General features: G+C 38.5%; 2 protein-coding genes across 2 annotated transcripts in view; one reads left to right on the top strand and one right to left on the bottom strand.

Annotated features, from left to right (window-relative positions):
- The first annotated feature begins 5200 nt into the window (after positions 1–5200).
- Positions 5201–12220, top strand: ETFBKMT (electron transfer flavoprotein subunit beta lysine methyltransferase). Its single transcript, XM_004441169.3, has 4 exons — positions 5201–5562; positions 7383–7824; positions 9877–10007; positions 10787–12220. Exons 2-4 carry the CDS (start codon positions 7499–7501, stop codon positions 11128–11130), a joined length of 801 nt encoding a protein of 266 aa, XP_004441226.1. The 5' UTR covers positions 5201–5562; positions 7383–7498; the 3' UTR covers positions 11131–12220.
- Positions 12221–15371: 3151 nt separating this feature from the next.
- AMN1 (antagonist of mitotic exit network 1 homolog) overlaps positions 15372–19547 on the bottom strand; it is a 50016-nt gene continuing 45840 nt past the window's right edge. Inside the window, exon 7 of the mRNA XM_004441168.3 lies at positions 15372–15814. Within this exon, the coding sequence (XP_004441225.1) occupies positions 15741–15814 (74 nt within the window). The 3' untranslated portion in view covers positions 15372–15740. The remainder of the gene's footprint in view (positions 15815–19547) is intronic.

The raw sequence follows: 19547 nt of genomic DNA, 5'->3' as shown, positions 1-19547 counted from the left end.
GTGGTCAGATTCTGCATGTATTTTGAAGGTGGAGCCCGCAGGATTTGCTGGTGGATTAGTTGTGGAGTGTGTGTGTGTGTGTATGTGTGAGAGAGAGACAGAGACAGAGACAGAGACGGAGAGACAGAGAATGTGTCATGGATGGTACCAAATGTTTCTCAAACTTTGGGCCTTAACTATTATCAATGATGAGTATTTCCTCCATATCTGACAACTAGACAAGCATGCCAGTATGTGATAACATTGTGGGTGAGAATCTCTGCTCTGTATATATAACAAAGTCTATTTCACAGTTTCAGTTTTAGTTTTTTATTTTTTGTTTGTACCATGTTAGCTCAGACACACTTGGCCGATATTAAGCTAAATCATCCCTAGATGGCACTGTCACTTTAGTTAGTTCAAGATTTCACTTCTCGGTGAGAGCTCAAACCCTTGTAGAGATGACTGGTCTTAAAGGGCCAGCCGTCTAGATTTTTAGGTGTGACTTAGTGACCTGTGTTTAAAAGTTTGCCTAGCGACTAACTGAAGGAGCAGCAACTGCAAACCAAAGATAGGGAACCGAAAAGAGGAAAGCTCCGAATTCACACAGACATGGCGCTGTAGATTGGTTGCAAGGGCAGTTTGGTGGAGAGAGAAGCTAGAAGGAAGCGGAAGCTTTAGAGAACCCAAAACTTCAAACTTCCTTCAAAAGTCTTGGGAGAAACACATTCTAGGGTTGCAGAGGCAAATCACACTTGCTTGGGTACAATTTATCTGTTTGCCTCTCGAGGCTGATTTTAAAACTAAACAGAAATGGCAATATTTTATTAGAAATATATTTACAAATTTATTTAGAATTTATATTTATAAACATTTACAAATTATATGTTATGTCAATAAATAATATTCCCCCCAAATGGCAAGAGAAGTTATTTTTTTCTTATCGTGCCAGATAACAAAATGTGAATTAAAACCATGATGAGAAACCACTTCACACCTACTAGGTTGGCTATTATCAAAAAGACAATAACAAGTGTTGATGAGGATGTGGAGGAACTGGAATTCTCATACACTGATGGTAAAATGAGAAGGTAAAATGACACAGCCATTTTTGAAGAAGTTCACAGTTAATCACACCACCATATAATCTAGCCATTCCGTTCCTAAGTATTTACCCAATGGAAAAGAAAGCATATGTCCATGCAAAGACTTGTGTACAAATGTTCATAACAGCTTTTTTTGTAATAGAAAAAAAAAAGAAACCCAAATGTCCATCAATAGGTAAATGGATAAACAAACTTTGTATATACATATAATGGACCATTACTTAGGAATAAAAAGGAGTGAACTATTGATTCATGAAACAACATGGATAAATCTCAAAATAATCATGTTGACTGAAAGAAAAGACAAAAAAGAGTACATTCTGTATTACTGTATTTATATAAAAATCTAGGAAATGCAAACAAATCTATAGTGACAGAAAGCAGATCAGTGGCTGCCTGGCGATGGGGAATGTGTGGAAGGACAGGAGGGAGGGATAACATGGTATAACTCTGAGTATGTCTGTAAGTGAACATAGTGAGGCCATCTTGTTATGCTAAATGACCCCAGCCCCACCTCTGTGTGACTACTCAATGCTCTGCACATATTCTAAAATAATTCACATGCTCTCCTGATTTATGGCCTCCATTTACGCATGTACTCCCCTATATCTTGATAAATTAAAACTTTGTTCTATGAGTTTCTCTTCAGGAACAGGCTGACCACAGGTGGGAAACACATCTACAAGATATTCATCATCACTGACAGAAGAAAAGAACAATGAAAGACCCTGGAGTCCGTCATGCCTGAAAGCCAACATTTCTAAACCCACTCCTTACTGCCCATTTTCCCTATACTACTACCTCAAGATTCTGTAATTCTTGAAAATGGGTTTTTTGAGACATTAGTCACCTGTCTTCCGATTATGCTGGCTAATCAAATTAAAACTGCCTTTCTTGATCCCCAACTTGTTGTAATTAATTGGCTCACACCTCAGCAAGCAGAGTGAACCCATTGCTCGATATCATGTTCACTGTCTTGACTTTGGTCAAGATGGTTTCATGAGTATACACATATCAAAACATCAAAGTGTGCACTTTAAGTATGTGAAGTTTATTATATGTAAACTATACCTCAATAAAGCTGTTAAAAATAAAATTAAAAAATGAGGCACTGATATGTAATATTTGTTACTCATTTACTTGCTTTTTCTTTCATTTAACAGAGTTTATTGTCTAACTGTGCCAGAAGATAAAAGGGGGATGAGATGGTCTGCCTCGAAGTCCAGTAGAGGAGCCAGGCAATGAGAGGTCTGCAGGATATTCTTGGCTACACCCATAGGAAGCTAAGAGAATGTCCAGATCAGCGTGTGTGTTGGGGAGAGCTTTTCAGAGGACCTTGACCCTGAGCTATGTTCTGAAGGATGAGGAGCATATTTAATTAGGCTCCAAGTCCTGCTAAGAGCTTTTCCTGGATCATGTTCAGACGTGTCCAATTCTTTCCGTCCCTGCTGCAGTTGCCTTCGTTCTGCCCTTATTATTGCTCACTTGGATTACCACAATAGCCTCCAACGGGTGGTGTTGTCTTCAGTCCTGCCTCTACTTGCTACCTGCAGCTTAAAACATTTTTCTTTCTTGTTTTTTTTTTTTTTGTGAGGAAGATTAGCCCTGAGCTAACCCCTATTGCCAATCCTCCTCTTTTTGCTGAGGAAGATTGGCCCTGGGCTAACATCTGTGCCCATCTTCCTCTACTTTATATGTGGGACACGTGCCACAGCATGGCTTGGTAAGCGGTGCATAGGTCCTCACCTGGGATCCAAACCTGTGAACCCTGGGCCGCCAAAGTGAAGCACACAAACTTAACCACTATGCCACTGGGCCTGCCCCTTAAAACATTTTTCTAAGACTCAAATCTGTTCCTCTCATACTTAGCTGAAAACCTGATCTTCAGTCTCCACTCTTAAGCCTTACCAACACTATCTCTGTATTTCCAATAGTGATAATCACAGTTTTAGTGCTTTAATCATTTATCAAGCATTTACTATATGCCAGGAACTGTGCTAAGCACTTTACTTTTATCTCATTAAATCCTCCCAATATGTTGTTATTATTATCATTGCTATTTAACAGATGAGAAAACTGATTCTTAGTGAAGGGGAGCAAAAACTTTCCTCTACCCTCTTATGTTCAGTGTCTGGGACCTGCAAATTAAACTGACAAAAGCTAGACTAACAGGAGAAAAAGCAGAATTTACACGCACAACACATACACACAGGAGAATTCAGTAATGAGTAACTCAAAGGGGGTGGTTAGAATTTAGTGCTTGTACAACTAATTTAGTAGGTGATGGGGAAGGGGAGAAAGAGCACTTATGGGAATGACTTTTTGGAAAGATAAATGGTCCTTTAGGAGAATAGAAAGGAGATATGATAGTCTTGGGACAATGTCTGTTTGGGTGTGGTGTCTACTTCTCAAGTCCGAGAAGATTAGATTTGCTCCCGGGGAGGAGGTTTATGACAACTGAGTTCTTTTGGGAGGCTCTGCTTTAGGCAGATAAGGGATTTCAGGAATTCAAATCCGTTCAGCTCAAAATAATTCTTATGCCACAGTGGCATATTTTGGGGTGGCATATCCTGATCCCCTTCATTAGGAAAGTTTAATAATGTACTTGAGGTCATATAGCTAATAAGTATAACTGAATAGCTTGTTCAAAAAAACCCTTAAGACAAATTTGAGTACGGAATAAAAATAATTGCACTTGCAAGTGAGTCTAGTTATTAGAGAACTGGCTCTCTGACCAAAAATGTAGGCAGATATTTAAAGGCAAAAATCACAAGGTAAGACGATAGCTCAATTATCAGACGATTGAAGAGTCTGCTTTGTTGCATTTGGGTCAAATTTGATAAAAGCAAGACAGTTCTTTCTTTCAGTTAAAAACAACAACAGATCAACCCCAAACAACAGAAAAGAAAATCCATGTCTGTTTTTCGTGGTTATCTGGCTTATCTTATGGGAATGTAACGCCTTTTCTAGACTGTAGAAAGTAAGTTTCAGAAAATCCATTTAAGCTGTAGTATAGAGAATGAGATAGAGGATAGAGGAAGCAGGATTGCAGAGAGACCTGTTGCAGGAATTCAGGCAAGTGATCATAACGCTGAACTAAGGCAATGGCAGGAGGGATAGAAAGAAATGGATCAATCAAAAAACTATTAAGGGGTGGGCAGGACATGCAGCATTCCTTTTAGCCTAGTTCCAACTTTTGGATAAGGTGTCTTCATATTATTAAATGCATCTTCCATGATGAGCACCAAGATTTTTACTGGAAACTCTCTTTCGTAGAAATGTTAGGCTTGCCTCCATTCCCTGGTTTCTTGGGCAGTGATTGGGATGTTCTTGCTATTCACAGAGATAGAACACAGAAGCTGGTTAAAAACAATTCTTGGACAAATTGATCTTGAACATGTATTAAGGTTTATTGCTAGTAAGAGAATCGAAGAGTGTATGGAAACAAGAAGTTATAGTTGAGAAAGGTTTACATCGGCAGCTAATTTTTTAAAAAGCAGCTAGTAGGTTAATGAATACGGTTTGATTCACAGTCATAAAAACGCCTATTTTAGTTCTCAGAGGAAATCTAGGGCAGAATACACTGAAATGCCAATCAATCCTATTTGAAGTGCCTATCAATTCAACTGCCATTCACCTAAGAAGCAAATGATAAGGATGCATCTGGGGCTGATAATTGGAATAACAGTTTCATTCCCCTGTAGTAGTGCCTAGAGGTTCCATTTTACAGGGAAAATGGGAAAGTCTTAAACTGAGAACAGAAGCACAGAACCGAAGCAACAAGCTCTAATTTTGAACGGCAGCTGCCAGTTCATTTCTCAAACTGCAGACTAAGATGCAGAAACGTGCTTTGCCTATTTCTTGGGTCAATTTTTTTTTTCCCTTTGGCACTCTAGAGCAGGTTTTAATTGTTGTCAGGTGAGATGGTCAGTTAATTTGAAATGTGTTGAGTGAGGGGTTGGAAGATGGACATATAGGTCCAGAACTTGAGTGATATAGATTGCAAATAGATTTAGATTTTACGTTTATGGAAATTATTATAAAAGGGATTACAATTTAATCTTGGTTGACTGTAAGCATCATAAGGGCTTATACTGTGTCTATTTTGCTCATCAATCTGTGCACAGTGCCTAGGACTGTGTTTGGCACAAAGCAGATGCTCCACAGTTTCAGAATGGATTTTTTGAAAATCAGAATTTGAAGTTCTCTTATTTCCGAAGTGAGGTCAGGGCATGCTGTGGTTTCGCACTTCCTGCCCCTTTAAGAAAGCGCAGGAAAAGGGAGAGCAGGCGCTGCTGGGACGAAGGGCGCAGGGGGGAGCGGGAGGGCTGGGGACCCGGTGTTGCTGCTCGGCGGCAGCTTTCGGCTTGGAAGCGGAACCCACGTTCGGTTGTAAAGAATGCGAGAAAAGAGGCTCAAGGGCAAGTGACAGACGTGCCCTGAGCTTAGCTTCCCAGGGCGGTGTTAGCAAAGACAGGTAAGGAGAAAAGGAGGACTGTGCCTGCCCCTTTAAGATTGTCTCCTATCCTCTTGGAGGGAAAAATAACGTGGTCAGAAACACCGTTGGAACTTACACTTTTTACCCTGTCTTCTTTCCTTACCAGTTAATACATGTACAGTGTCCGCCACATAAACACGTATTCATAACCGATATTCCATTGGCGCTGGGGTGGAGGGGGAGGCGTCGGTCTAGAAGACGTGGTGTCCAAAACCCAAATCATCTCATATTTGCTCTGCTTTATTTTTAAACCTTAGGCTTGTGCGATTCAAGGGCTGACCCAATACTGCCTAACAGAATTAGTCCCCTGAGAAGTCAGGCTGTTAGAGACCCTGGGATCCTGAGGGCACAAACCCTCAGGTTTGTGGGATAGCTAACACCCACTGAAAGTCTCTCCTGAGTTCACATACTAGTGGCCTGACAGGCATTTTGGCCTGCCCTGTGTTTTGATATTTTAATTAATCGCCAGCGTTTAAAAGTGGAGTTTTATATGTAAATATCTGGATTATCTTGTGACATTGGAAGATCTGGCAGCATGTTCCTGCCTTGCAGCAGTTTGCTGGCCCCTTTGGACTGTTGAGAAACAGTCTCCAGGTTGCCATCACCGCCCTTTTACCTTATAACCAGCCTGCATCATTCATTTATCAACAGTCTGGCTGCTGGCTGGCATTTAAGTTTGGGGCCCCTTCTCTAAATACTTGGGTGGATATAAGACTAAAACATTTATGCAGAACAGATGAGAGGTCCCAAACAACTTGGGTGTATAATTTGTGTTAAAACTACTCTTCCTCATTCCTACTTATTCTTATCAAGGTGTTTTCTGTTGGAACAAGCCTTTTCAGCCCAGGCTTGGTAAGGATCATCAGAGATATTTACAGAAAGAGACTTGGGAGTTAATATTCTTTTATTACAATTAAATCCATAAAGTTTTTTTTTTTTAGAATGTGTTTTGTTTTGTTTTTTTTTTTTGGTGAGGAAGGTCAGCCATGAGCTAACATCCATGCTCATCCTCCTCTTTTTGCTGAGGAAGACTGGCTCTGAACTAACATCTATTGCCAATCCTCCTCCTTTTTTTTCCCCCAAAGCCCCAGTAGATAGCTGTATGTCATAGTTGCACATCCTTCTAGTTGCTGTATGTGGGACACGGCCTCAGCATGGCTGGAGAAGCGGTGTGTTGGTGCGCGCCCGGGATCTGAACCCCGGCCGCCAGCAGTGGAGCGCCCGTACTTAACTGCTAAGCTACGGGGCCGGCCCTAAAGTTTTTTTTTTTAAGGACAAAATCTGAGTCTTGATTACATTGATGTTTTATGCTACGACAATCTTTATCAAAATAGGGTGTAGTCAGTATAATTTGTATGCCGCTGCCCACAGACAACTGTAGTTTGTTAACGTCGACACCTCTTGGCTAGACTTCATAAAAGCAAGAACTGTGTGTGCCCTGTTAATTGCTCTTTCTCACCACTAGAATCTAAGCTTCCTGAAGAGGGGGACTTTTGTTTGTTTATAATTGCCAAGCGTATACCTGATTTTCTGTAACAGGCATGTTCCTGAGGATTTCTCTCAAAATCAAATAGTTGTATATTTGTTGTTCTAAATTATTAAAAGCATCCTGTTGTGAAAAGACATCCTTGTAAAAGATTGAATTTTCCTAAATTGATGCACCTATGTCTTCATCTAAAATGAACTTGCACTTCTGAATCATCTGCTACAGAACTTACACTGTAATATTGTCTTACTACGTAATAGGATTTGGAACTGTCAGTGAGCCTTGGAATTTTCAGTATTATTTCTGTTTTCAGAGATCCAGAGATTCCAGTTGAGAGCAAGTTGGCAGCCAGACCCTTGTTCTTTCCCTGTGAGGAGCAGCTCTTACCAACAGCAACATTGACAGAACCTGTGTTTTGGAAAAGGCCTGATGGCTTTGAGCCTAGGCTGGAGAGCATTTGCCCTGCTTCCCATGAACCACTTCGGTGTTTCTCTGAAGGCTGTGAGGAACAGTGGTCTTCCCTTGTTTCCCTGGGGCCACTGCCCCTGGAGAGGAACTGGAAGCTTTTTGGACCCTGAGATGAAAGCTTTCCTGGAGGAGAACACTGAAGTCACCAACAGGGGCAGCCTCACCCCCGAAATCCAGTTGCGGCTTTTGACCCCTAGATGCAAGTTCTGGTGGGAAAGAGCTGACCTATGGCCCCACAGCGACCCGTACTGGGCAATCTACTGGCCCGGAGGCCAAGCCCTGTCTAGGTACTGCCCCTGTTGAAATGGGAACCTTTAAGGCTGCTACAGATCCTTTCTCTTTTCAGCCCCTTCCAACTCTGCATTCTCCTTGCCCTGACAAAAAACCAGAGCAAAACCCAAAATTCTTGTTTTCCTAATTTAGAGCAGATTAAGAATATTTTTCGGTGCTTTGTTGCATAGTTCTCCCTTCTACTCCAAGCTTATCAAGGTATTTCCCCAAATATAGTTCTCTCCCTAAGAGAGATGCTAGGGTCACCTGTCGAGACCCTAGATAGCTATAAGTGATCCAGAAATCTCACAGTATCCTCAGGTTCATGGTTCATAATGTATGGCCAGTGCAGTTCCTCAATGGAACCTAAAGCCCCAGTCCTTCAGTTCTCCTAGTTTAATCCTGTAAATGTTGCTCCTTAAGCCTCACACTTCCTCCGTCGTTGCCTCTCCATCTCCCAAAGAATAAGAGATATGAGTGATTGGGCTGCTCAAGGATTCCCTCTTCTCTAGTGGTTTGCTGACATCTCAGGTGAACTCTGGACCCGAACCTGCGTTGTTAAGGTCCCCCCTTCCAGCTCCCCATGCTGCAAAGGTCTTCTCTACTACATTTTCTCACACACTCACACTATGCTTTTATTAAAACACAGCTGCTGAAACAAAGCCAAGGACCTTCAGCATTTCATCTAGTCTTTGCTCTTGGCTTGGTAAATGATTTAATGTTTATGCTTTGAGGTTACAAAGCTGTGAAATGAGAAGGATGTGGATTTCTCTTTCACAGGAACGGTATGGCCTAACAGAATTAATGTTGTATATACAGTCATGCGTCACTTAACCACGGGGATATGTTCTGAGAAACGCAACATCGTCACTGTGTGAACATCACAGAGTGTACTTACACAAACCCAGATGGTATAGCCTACTACACACCTAGGCTATATGGTACTAATTTTATGGGACCACAGTTGTATATGCGGTCCATCGTTGACCGAAACGTCATTATGCTGCACATGACTATAGTTTTAAATGCAAAATAAATAAATGCAAACATAGAGCTTTTTGGAGAATCCCAAGGACTACAAAACTTTCCAGTTGGTATCAAACAATTCCAATTTTCTGGTTGTGTTGCCAAATTTTCAAGCTTTATTTACTTACATCATATTTTTAAAATACTGACATTTTAAGTGATGTCTATTAAAGTTATTGTTTATCAACTCCAAATATAAACACAGTCAAACTCCTTAAGAGACTGTCTGAATCAGAGGTCACAAACTGGTGACCCACAGATGTCTTTTGTTTGGCCTTTATTTGTAAACTTATAACAGATCAGTTGCTAACATTTAAAACTTGAGAGATTTCATCTAAAAATCTACTTTGATTTGAAAAACAGGAATCTCTGATAACACGGGATTTCTATGTGGCAAGAATTAGCTGAAGATGGCTAGCAACTGTCCCTTTAGACAGGGCATGTACACCCTTACTTTGCCTTAGTCCCTGCTATTCTTTATTACTCCAATACTAAGATCAAGTGTCAGTTGATTTATTATTTCAGTGTTTTCCTCTTCATCTTCACTTGTTTGGTTACTACTTAACCCTGGTCCAAATCTTTGGTTGAACTGGACTTTGATCATACCTTACCAGAGAGGTCATTATAATACAATTAAAGCAGTTGGTAAAACCAGTCTAATGGACAATCAAAAGGAGATGGTTAATTTGGGGTTAGCCTACTGAGTCCTGATTTTAGCAGTACTTTGTCAGTCTATATTCTTGGTGCTTGGTAGTTTCTGGATCATAGTAAGTGCTCAGTTGTGTGGAACTGCTCTTCACAACTGCTAAAGAGAAAGACCAAATGATCAGGGTCTCTCTCTGCCACTTCTGCCCAGCTCTTAAGATTAACATTTTGTCTCACGCTAGTCAGGACAGACTTGCCAAGGTTGGACCAAATTCTTCTGCTAAGTTCCACTATTTCTTTGTCCAGTCAACTCAAAGAAATTCTTTTTGGACATCTCTTACCGACCTTCTCCCATCTTTCTTAGATAATGTTTTTCGCTTTCTCTTTTTCTAACTTAGGTATTTTTTGGATAATCCTGATGTTGTCAGAGGAAAATCTGTGTTGGATCTTGGGAGTGGATGTGGAGCGACAGCTATTGCTGCAAAGATGAGTGGGGCATCAAGGGTCTTGGCCAACGACATAGACCCTAGTAAGGATTTCATATTGAAAAATATTCAAAGCTCATCTTCTTTTCTTCCAGGATAAATAACTACAAATGCCTCAATGTGATAGCTTATTTCCATGTGTATTTTGCAATCTGATATTGTGAATTTTGTTCAGTGGGACATTATCTGTGGGAATCATGTAGGCCTGAGTTGACGGTGCATTTTTCCCAAGAGGATTTGTATTTGTGTCTGTCAGATAGCCCAAAGTGATACCAACCTGGGAGCACTTACTGTTAATTTCTGAGCTAGGAATTTCCTGAAATATGTAGGTGGGTGTTTATTTGACCCAAAACCCAAGTGAGGATAGGCCTGTGTCTTTGAGGGAGATTTTGTTCCATTAGAACCCAAGTTGAGACAGGTAAGTTTTAATTTTATCTGGTTTTCTTCTAGTCTTCCCTTTCACTGAGGATCTAGCCCTTGAAGATTCTTATTTTATACAGGGGTCCCAGTTCTAACTTGCCAGCTTTCTCGCCCAAGGCTTGTTTCCCTGTCTCCTGTATAGCCCTAACAAACCAAAACTCTTGGTTATTGAGATCAGCACATGTTCCTGAAAACCTCAACATTTGCAGGTGTTTTGTATTGTTTGTTTTATTTTCAGGATATCCATTCATATATTTGAAAATTGCAGCTTCCTTACCTAAAAAAACAACTTTCAGCAAAAAGGGAAAAAAATATTGTTATGAGATTTTCTAAATTACTTAAATTAATCAATAGGGAATTAAACAGCCTAGCATATCTCAATTCATTATGTGCTTTTTTAAAGTTGCAGGAATGGCTATCACACTAAATTGTGAATTGAACCAACTGAATCCTTTTCCCATTTTAACCAAAAACATTTTGGATTTGGAACAAGATAAGTGGGACCTTGTCATGCTTGGAGATATGTTTTATGATGAAGACCTTGCAGATAGTCTTCATCAATGGCTGAAGAACTGCTTTTGGACCCACGGAACTCGAGTATTGATTGGTGACCCTGGGCGACCCCAGTTCAGTGGACACAGCATTCAGCATCACCTGCACAAAGTGGTAGAATATTCACTTCCAGAGCCCACTAGGCAGGAAAACAACGGACTGACAACAAGCACAGTGTGGGATTTTCAGCCTTGAGTTGTCAAAGTGCTTCCAAGGATGGATATGGCAATGTTGGGGTTTAACCCTAAAAGATTCTCCAGTTTAAAGAATGCAATTCCTGTTAAATAGCAGATCTTGTTTCCAAAATATGAAGGTTTAAAGTTTTGTCAGCCTTTGTCGTGTAACTAGTTCTGCATTATGCCAAATCTCTATTTGTAATTTTTTTTTCCTCATTTTACTGCTATAGGAATATAATTATAGAAGGCAATGCCCAATGGTAGCAACAGGTAATTTAAGCAGCGGAGAGGAATTAGACATTGTAGCAAGAGTCTGTTTCTGTAGTTGAGGACAACTATATGATGTATCTAAGTACAAAATATTGGAGAATACTATATATATATATTTTGTGTGTGTGAGGAAGATTAGCCCTGAGCTAACATCCGATGCCAATCCCCCTCTTTTAGCTAAGGAAGATTGGCCCTGGGCTAACATCTGTGCCCATCTTCCTCTGCTTTATATGGGATGCCGCCTCAGCATGGCTTGACAAGCAGTGTATCAGTCCGTGCCCGGGATCCAAACCTGCGAACCCTGGGCTGCTGAAGCAGAGTGTGCGAACTTAACCACTATGCCACTGGGCCGGTCCCTGAAGAATACTGGTATTTTAAAAAAATTATCTGTAAAGATCAAAGATGCAGTTAGTATGGTACAGAGTACATGGGCTTTGGAATCAGGTAACTCTTGTCACTTTCTAGTTGGGATTTTGGCCTAGTTATGCTCTCTGAGCTTTAATTTCTTCATCTATTAAATAGTAACAAAAATTTATAAACCTCACCTCAAATGGCTATTGTATTAAATGGAAGTATAAAGTGCCTAATATAGTATTTAGTACATTATAGGGCCTCAATTGACAACCATGGATAAAAATAAAGATTTTAGAATTTCCTTCATACTCTGTACTGTGACACCTTATGGTCCCTCTTTATGCCTCACTAAGGTTAGCTAGAAATTGGTTTTGCCACCACTACATGCCTCAGCGTGTCAGGATCTTATATATCAATAAAAACACCATGACATAAATGAGAAACAATGTGAATAAGAATGTCTATAGCATATTACTATTTATATAAAAAAGATGTATGCATATACCTACATATGTATGTATGTGTATAAAATACATACTTGCTTGCAGTATACATAGAATATCACTAAAATAAGACACTGGTAACAGTGGTTGCCTTCTGAGAGGGTACCAGATAGCTGGAGGACTGGGATGGGAGGGAGACCTCCTTTTTACCTTTGGGTCTTGTAATTTTGTACTAATTATATGTACTGTATTTCCTATTCTCTAATTTAAAACTAAACACTACCACTATATAGGTTACAAGTGAAGTATAAAATGTAGCCTTTCCAATGTACTCTCATGTTCTTATATACTGCTTAGGAATTGTTTATGACACTTACATTATCTGCTTTCTAATAATACACACATGCCAGTGGGATTAGGACACCAGGGAGACATGATCAGAGTTACAGTCATACAGCAGAAATGTGGAGAAAGCAATTAAGGGTAAGTTGTTGCTTAGATAGGAAAACAGGATAATTAGATGGGAGTTTTGGAGCTGGGGTCGCAGAGGATCTTGAAATGTGTTTACTTGTGATTCTTGAACTTTGGAAGTCAGAGTTTATTACAGCCCAGTCAGTCAACTCTTGCTGCATCCAATTTCCATTGGTCTACTGGGGCTTAAAAATTATAAACTCAAAATTTTGATTCAGCCTTGGTTGAAATTAATAGAAATTACAGGCTACAGTGGCATTGGATGATATTTGAGAGGAAAGTTTTATTGACATATGCTTTGAAAATTCAGGGTATTCTGGTTATTGCTCTTCTCAGCAAGGTAAGAAAGAGAAAATTAAACTCTGGAGCACCATTAGAAATCAACTTGATGAGGCAAAGAGTAGATTTAATTTTAAATATCTACAACCCTGTTTCTGTTATCTTAATGATTTATGAAGAGGGCCCAAGAAGGTCTTTGAGGTATCCAAATATTACTTAAAATATTTTTGAGTCTCTCATGTATATAACAGTGAGACTTGAAGTGACTTCATAGCTTAACAGGTTTGTATTAAAACCATTCACATCTCAAGTGGTTATTCATACAGTTGGATTAATTCCTACCATATTTTTAATTTTCCTATCCATTGCCCCTGTTCTTTTTTTTGTGTTCTACTCTTTTTTTCTGCCTTCTCTGGTTTTAATTGAGCATTTTATGTGATTCCATTTTCTCTCCTGCCTTACGATACCAATTATACTTACTTAAAAATTTTTTTTAGTGGTTGCCCTAGAGTTTGTAGTATACATTTACAACTAATCCAAGTCCACTTTCAAATAATACTGTACTGCTTCATGATTTTCAGTTTGTTCAGCTTTTATCTTATTGTGAGGATGGGAGTGATGACTTCTAATCTCTCTACATGTCAGACTGGAAGCTAGAAGTATGTGTTACTGTTATTTATTTCTTTTCTCCTTTATTTATTTTCTTGCCCATTCATTCAACAAATATTTGGATGCTTATTATGTACCAGACACTGTTTTCTAGGCACTGGGGATACAACAGTTAAAAAACAAGACAAAAATTTCTGTCTTCATGAAGCTTATATTCTGGGGTGAAGAGACATAATAAATAAAACAGATGTCAGATGGTGATAGGTGGTAAGGAGAAAAAGAGAGGTCAGGGAGATAGGGATAGGTGGGGTAGGAAATGAGGTACAGAGATTTTAAACAGGGTGGTAAGAAATAGCTAATACAACCAGCAACAGAAAAAAAAGCAAGATCAAACTGCAAACTGCTTTAGGAAGATAAATCCTTCACAAACCCTAAAAAGCTGACATTTTAGATCTTGAAACTATATTCCCAAAAAGGGGAAAAAGCTATTGACTTAGATGTTCAATATTAAATTTTACTGAATTTGCCTTCAGAAAAATGTCATAGATGGAACTATGGCCTTACCCATTTTACACGTAGATACATATGTGCCACTTTTGCAGTGGCAATATATATATAGCCACACTATAAACATACCACATTTATAAAGTAATTAATAGTGAGGACGAGAAATAGAGTTGAATATGTAAACCCTCCCTGTAAACAGGTACAAGAAACTTACCATACCTTACTCTCCTAGCTTTTTGCTACATCAGAGTTAAAATAGGAAATCTTGACAAAGTCCCACTGGGACAGGCTCATGGCACAGGGAATATGCTGAATTTAGGGTCAGTTTAAGCACAGTATACTTCAGGGAATTTTTTGATTATAGAAAAGTAATACATTTCATTTGAAAACTAAGACCTGTGCTGTTTATTTCACAATGTGAAAACCAATAGAGCTTCTGGATACAACCTCTGTAATGATATTTTGTATTTACTAATTCTTACACATTCCTGAATGCAGTTTTTAAGGAAGGAAGTTCATAGACGTATTTGGGAAAAGTAGCCATAAAAATCAATGAAGTAATGGCTGGGCAAGGGGCTCAGTAACGTTCATATGCTGAATGGCTAAGGTGTATTATGTCATGGATTATGACATTAAACTATTATATTTCTCTGTTTCATTGAAATATTAAATTCTGTGAAGAATTTATAGGCCTGATGTTCAGCTTTGCTTTTGGCCAATGTGTGAACAGGGAACCAGGCAAAGAAAAGGTTACTGAGGATCTGCTCAATAACTAACATGGTCTGTCCAATGTTTTTCAGACAGGAAGAAACTATGCGTTCTGTTTTGCAGAAATTGATGTTCCCATTTTTGCAGATGTTGCTATCTTGCAGATAAACTTACATGTTTGCAGCAAGACCCCTGCAAATGTTCCAGCTCTAAGTGTCCTAAAGTTACCTTAAATTCATTAGCATCTTAAATTCTCCTCCTCTGGGAGGGTCTAAGCAGCCATTTTCAGATCATGTATGTAGTAGCATGTTTACCTGCTATGCATGCGCCCTGAATGAGCATAGTTGTTACACAGTTGTTATAAATAAACCTGTTATCTTCTGCTGTCTTGTGTATAAAGTTTCCACCAGCACTGAGCTCAGGGAGACACTGCTTTGGGGAGATATCCCCGGTGGTCTCCATTGCTTGTGCAAGCAAAAAACCTTTTCTTCACCTACTTCTGCCTTGGTTGTGCTTTTCCACTTTGCACCCACCAAGAGACAAACCCATTGAGTTCGGTTACAAATGGGCATTTAAATACTTCAGGTAGGTAGGAGCCAGAAAATAGCTAGGAAGGTAATTATGCTTTTAGAAATAACTTTACTTAGAATTTTCCTAATGTTTATCCATATTGGTAAATTTATAACAGCTCAAATATCTAGGTAGGAGAAGGGAATCTACAGGGAAGACAGGTAATTTGAAATTTTGTTATTTACGCAACAAACACAACACCTCACTCCCACTCCAAATACATCAGAGGGCATGCTACGATTACCATTTCAAAAACAATGACTCATTAAACAAACACAGAACAACAGCACTATTAAAATGTTTAAGGGTCTGGTTAACTTCAAAGCACAAACCATATTATTGGAAAGCCAATCTCTAAGACCATTGTTTCCTGGGACAGTAGTATGACGATCACAGCTTTGACAAGCTTCAATAAGCATCAATAAACAGTCCATGTCACTTGCTTTAGCTTGTTTGGGCCTACTAATTGCTCCAAGACTTCTCGTGAATGATCTATAAAAGAAAACAATGACAATACATTAATTCACAGTAATCAATGATATTTCATGTGTCCTAATGTATAAACTGGGGATGATGATAACTATTATATCTCATAGAGTTATTTAAAGGATTAAATGAGACGATAGATAAAGAATAGTATATGGGTCGGCCAAGTGGCATAGTGGTTAAGTTCGAGTGTTCAGCTTCAGTGGCCCAGGGTTTACCAATTTGGATCCTGGGCACGGATCTACTCACCACTCATCAAGCCATGCTGAGGGGGCATTCTGCATAGAAGAGCTACATCTCTACAACTATGATATACAACTATGTACTGGGGCTTTGGGGAGGAAAAAAAAAAAAGGAAGATTGGCAACAGATGTTAGCGTACAGCCAATCTTCCTCAAAAAAAAAAAAAGAATAGTATACAACTAAAAATACATTTAATTAATGGTAACCCTCACTATTATTAGCTGTAGTGCACAAATCATAGTAATACTTTTTAAAAGATAGGCATTTATTGTTTTCTCTATAATTTCACCAACCACAGAGTAACAGTGTAATTTCACCATTAACCTGTGTATAATGTTTCCCAGGGTCCCGGCAGGAAATAGATGACGCACTAAAGTGAGGTGTTTCAACAGGGTTTAATGAAGCGACTATTTACAAAGGAGTGAGCAAGATTAAAGAAAGCTGACACATGTGGTAAAGCACCTTGGGAAGCTACAACATGCGCAAAAGGTTAGGGGAGGGAGCAGTTACTAGAACAGGACAACCTGAACCTGTAGTTGAACATCTTTCCACGTCATATAATACTATTATAAAGCATGACTTTTAATAGATAACTATTATATGATTTCATTACAATTTAACCAAGCTATATTATCTGACATCCAGATGGTTTTCAATTATTCAGTGTACAGTAGTAATTTTAATATGGTTTACAGCCCTTTTGCAAAGTCAGTTTTATAATGCCTTCGAAAATTATGAATTAAAGCAAAAATACTGCTAAAATTTTATTACCTAGAAAATTACTCAGAAGTTTAACAAACTTGTTCCATAGATACAACCTATGTTGTATGTACAATATATCTCTAATCTAGTCTTGGAAATTTTCTAGTTTAGTGGTTCTGAGACTTACAGATTTCATAGATCAGTAGGAAAAAAAAGTGGGTCCAAATATGGTTACTAAATTTTATTTTAAGCAAAACAAAAAAAAGCCAAAATACCCAAAGTTCAGTGCAAGAAAGAGAACCAGAGAGCATATGGAAACAAGAAGTTATTACAGTAGTGAAAATAAAGGTTTACATCAGCAAATTAAAAAAGAGCAGCTAGTAAGATAAATGCAGTTTTATTCATTGTAATAAAAATATCATCAGTTATTATAGAGGAAATCTATTACATGGGAAATCTAGATTAAAGACAGGTTTCAAATAGGTTGAAAGTAAAAGGATGGACAAAGATATATCATGCAAGCAGCAACTATAACAAAGTTGGAGTGCCTATATTAATAGAAAAAGGAGGAACACTTCCCAGCCCATTCTATGAGGTCAGTATTACCCTGACACCAAAGCCAGACAAAGACATCACACACACACAAAACACCCAACCAATATCTCTTATGAATATGTACTCAAAAATCGTCAATAAAACACTAGCAAATGAAATCTAACAAAAAGAATTATATGCCATGATCAACTGGGATTTATCCCAGGAATTCAAGGTTAGTTTAATATCTGAAAATCATTTAATGTAATACACTGTATTAGTTTCCTATTGCTGCTGAAATAAATTACTATGACCTTAATGGCTTAAAACAACACAAATTTATTATCATACAGTTCTTGAGTTCAGAATTCCAAAATGGGTCTCATGTGGCTAAAATCAGGCATTAGTAGGTCAGCATTCCTTTTTTGGAGGCTCTAGGGGAGAATCTACCTCCTTGACTTTTCCAGCTTCTAGAGACCACCACATTCCTTGTATTCCTCCACATTCAAAGTGAGCAACATTGGACAGAGTCCTTCTCATGCTGCCATCTTTCTGGTTCTCATTCTGCCTCCCTCTTCCACTTTTAAGGACCCTTGTGATTACGTTGGGCCCACCTGATAATCCAGGATAATCTCTCTATTTTAAGGTCAACAAACTCACAGGTTCTGGGCATTAGAACATGAACATCTTTGGGTAGGGCATTATTCTGCCTATGGCATACACGATATCAATAGAATATATAGGTCAAAAACCACATGATCATCTCAATAGATACAGAAAAGGCATTTGACAAAACTCAACATGATAAAAACACTCATGAACAAAACCTTCAACAAACTAGGAATAGAAGGGAACTTCCTCAACCTGATAAAGGGCATCTATGAAAAACCCACAGCTAACATCATCCTTAATGGTGAAACACTAAATGTTGTCCCCTTAAGATCAGGAACAAGACAAGATGTCGGCTCTTGCTGCTTCTATTCAACATTGCACTGGAGGTTCCAGCAACAGAAATTAGGGAAGAAAAAGAAATAAAAGGCATTCACATCAGAAAGGAAGAAGTAAAACTATCTGTATTTGTACATTATGTAATGTGGTATATAGAATATCCAAAGGAATCCAATAAAAGGTTAGAACTAATAAACAAGTTCAGAAAGATTTCAGGGTACAAGATCAATATACAGTCATTTGCCGAATAATGATGTTTCAGTCAACAACAGACCGCATATACAACAGTGGTCCCATAAGATTAGTATCATATAGCCTAGGTGTGTCGCAGGCTATACCATCTAGGTTTAGGTTTACGCTCTATGATGTTTGAACAATGATGAAATCGTCTAACGACACATTTCTCAGAACATATCCCTGTCATTAAGTGATGCATTACTGTACAAAAATCAAATATATTTCTATACACTAGCAATGAATAATCCAAAAATGAAATTAAGAAAATAATTCCATTTACATTACCATCAAAAAGAATAAAATACTTAGGAATTAATTTAACAAAAGAAGTGAAAAAAACTTATACTCTGAAAACTACAAAACATTATTGAAAGAAATTAAAGATTTAATAAATGGAAAGACATTCATGTTCATAGATCAGAAGATTTAATATTAAGATGACAATACTCCCAAAATTGATCTACAGATTCAATGCAATCCCTACCAAAATCCCAGCTGGCCTCTTTTTTTTTTTTTTAGAAATTGACAAGATGATCATAATATTTTTTTCTTTTTAAAGCAACTGAATTTTTATTTATTTATTTATTTTGTGTGTGTGTGTGTGAGGAAGATCAGCCTTGAGTTAACATCCGTGCCCATCTTCCTCTACTTTATATGGGACGCCACCAGAGCAAGGCCTGACAAGCAGTGTGTCAGTGCGCGCCGGGGATCCCAACTGGCAAACCCCAGCCGCCAAAGCAGAACGTACACACTTAACCGCTTGCGCCACCGGGCTGGCCCCGTGATCATAATATTTACATGCGAATTCAAGGGACCCAGAATAGCCAACACAATTTTGAAAAAGAACAAAATTAGAAACTTACACTTCCCAATTTCATTTTAGCTGGTGTTTCTGGAATTATTTTGGCAGTTTTACTAGTTATGAATGTTATCAAATACTATATACAAAGATTTGTTTTCTGACTATATTTGTGTCACTCTTCTGTAGGAGTTTATTATTGCACATAAATAGGAAGATACTTTTCCCTCCAATAGTAAGCACACAATATATTTTTAGGTAGTTTAAAAATTTTGA

The sequence above is a fragment of the Ceratotherium simum genome, chromosome 17, assembly GCF_057802395.1.
Source record: "Ceratotherium simum simum isolate JZ-2026a chromosome 17, ASM5780239v1, whole genome shotgun sequence".
Taxonomy (NCBI): domain Eukaryota; kingdom Metazoa; phylum Chordata; class Mammalia; order Perissodactyla; family Rhinocerotidae; genus Ceratotherium; species Ceratotherium simum.
This window is presented reverse-complemented; position numbering and strand designations above follow the sequence as displayed.

Excerpts from the sequence above, each read along its gene's own strand:
- ETFBKMT (XM_004441169.3), top strand. The coding sequence starts at position 7,499 with ATGGCTTTGAGCCTAGGCTGGAGAGCATTTGCCCTGCTTCCCATGAAC. Across the intron at positions 7,825-9,876 it reads GGAGGCCAAGCCCTGTCTAG|GTATTTTTTGGATAATCCTG; the intron begins GTACTGCCCCTG and ends TTTCTAACTTAG. Across the intron at positions 10,008-10,786 it reads GGCCAACGACATAGACCCTA|TTGCAGGAATGGCTATCACA; the intron begins GTAAGGATTTCA and ends GCTTTTTTAAAG.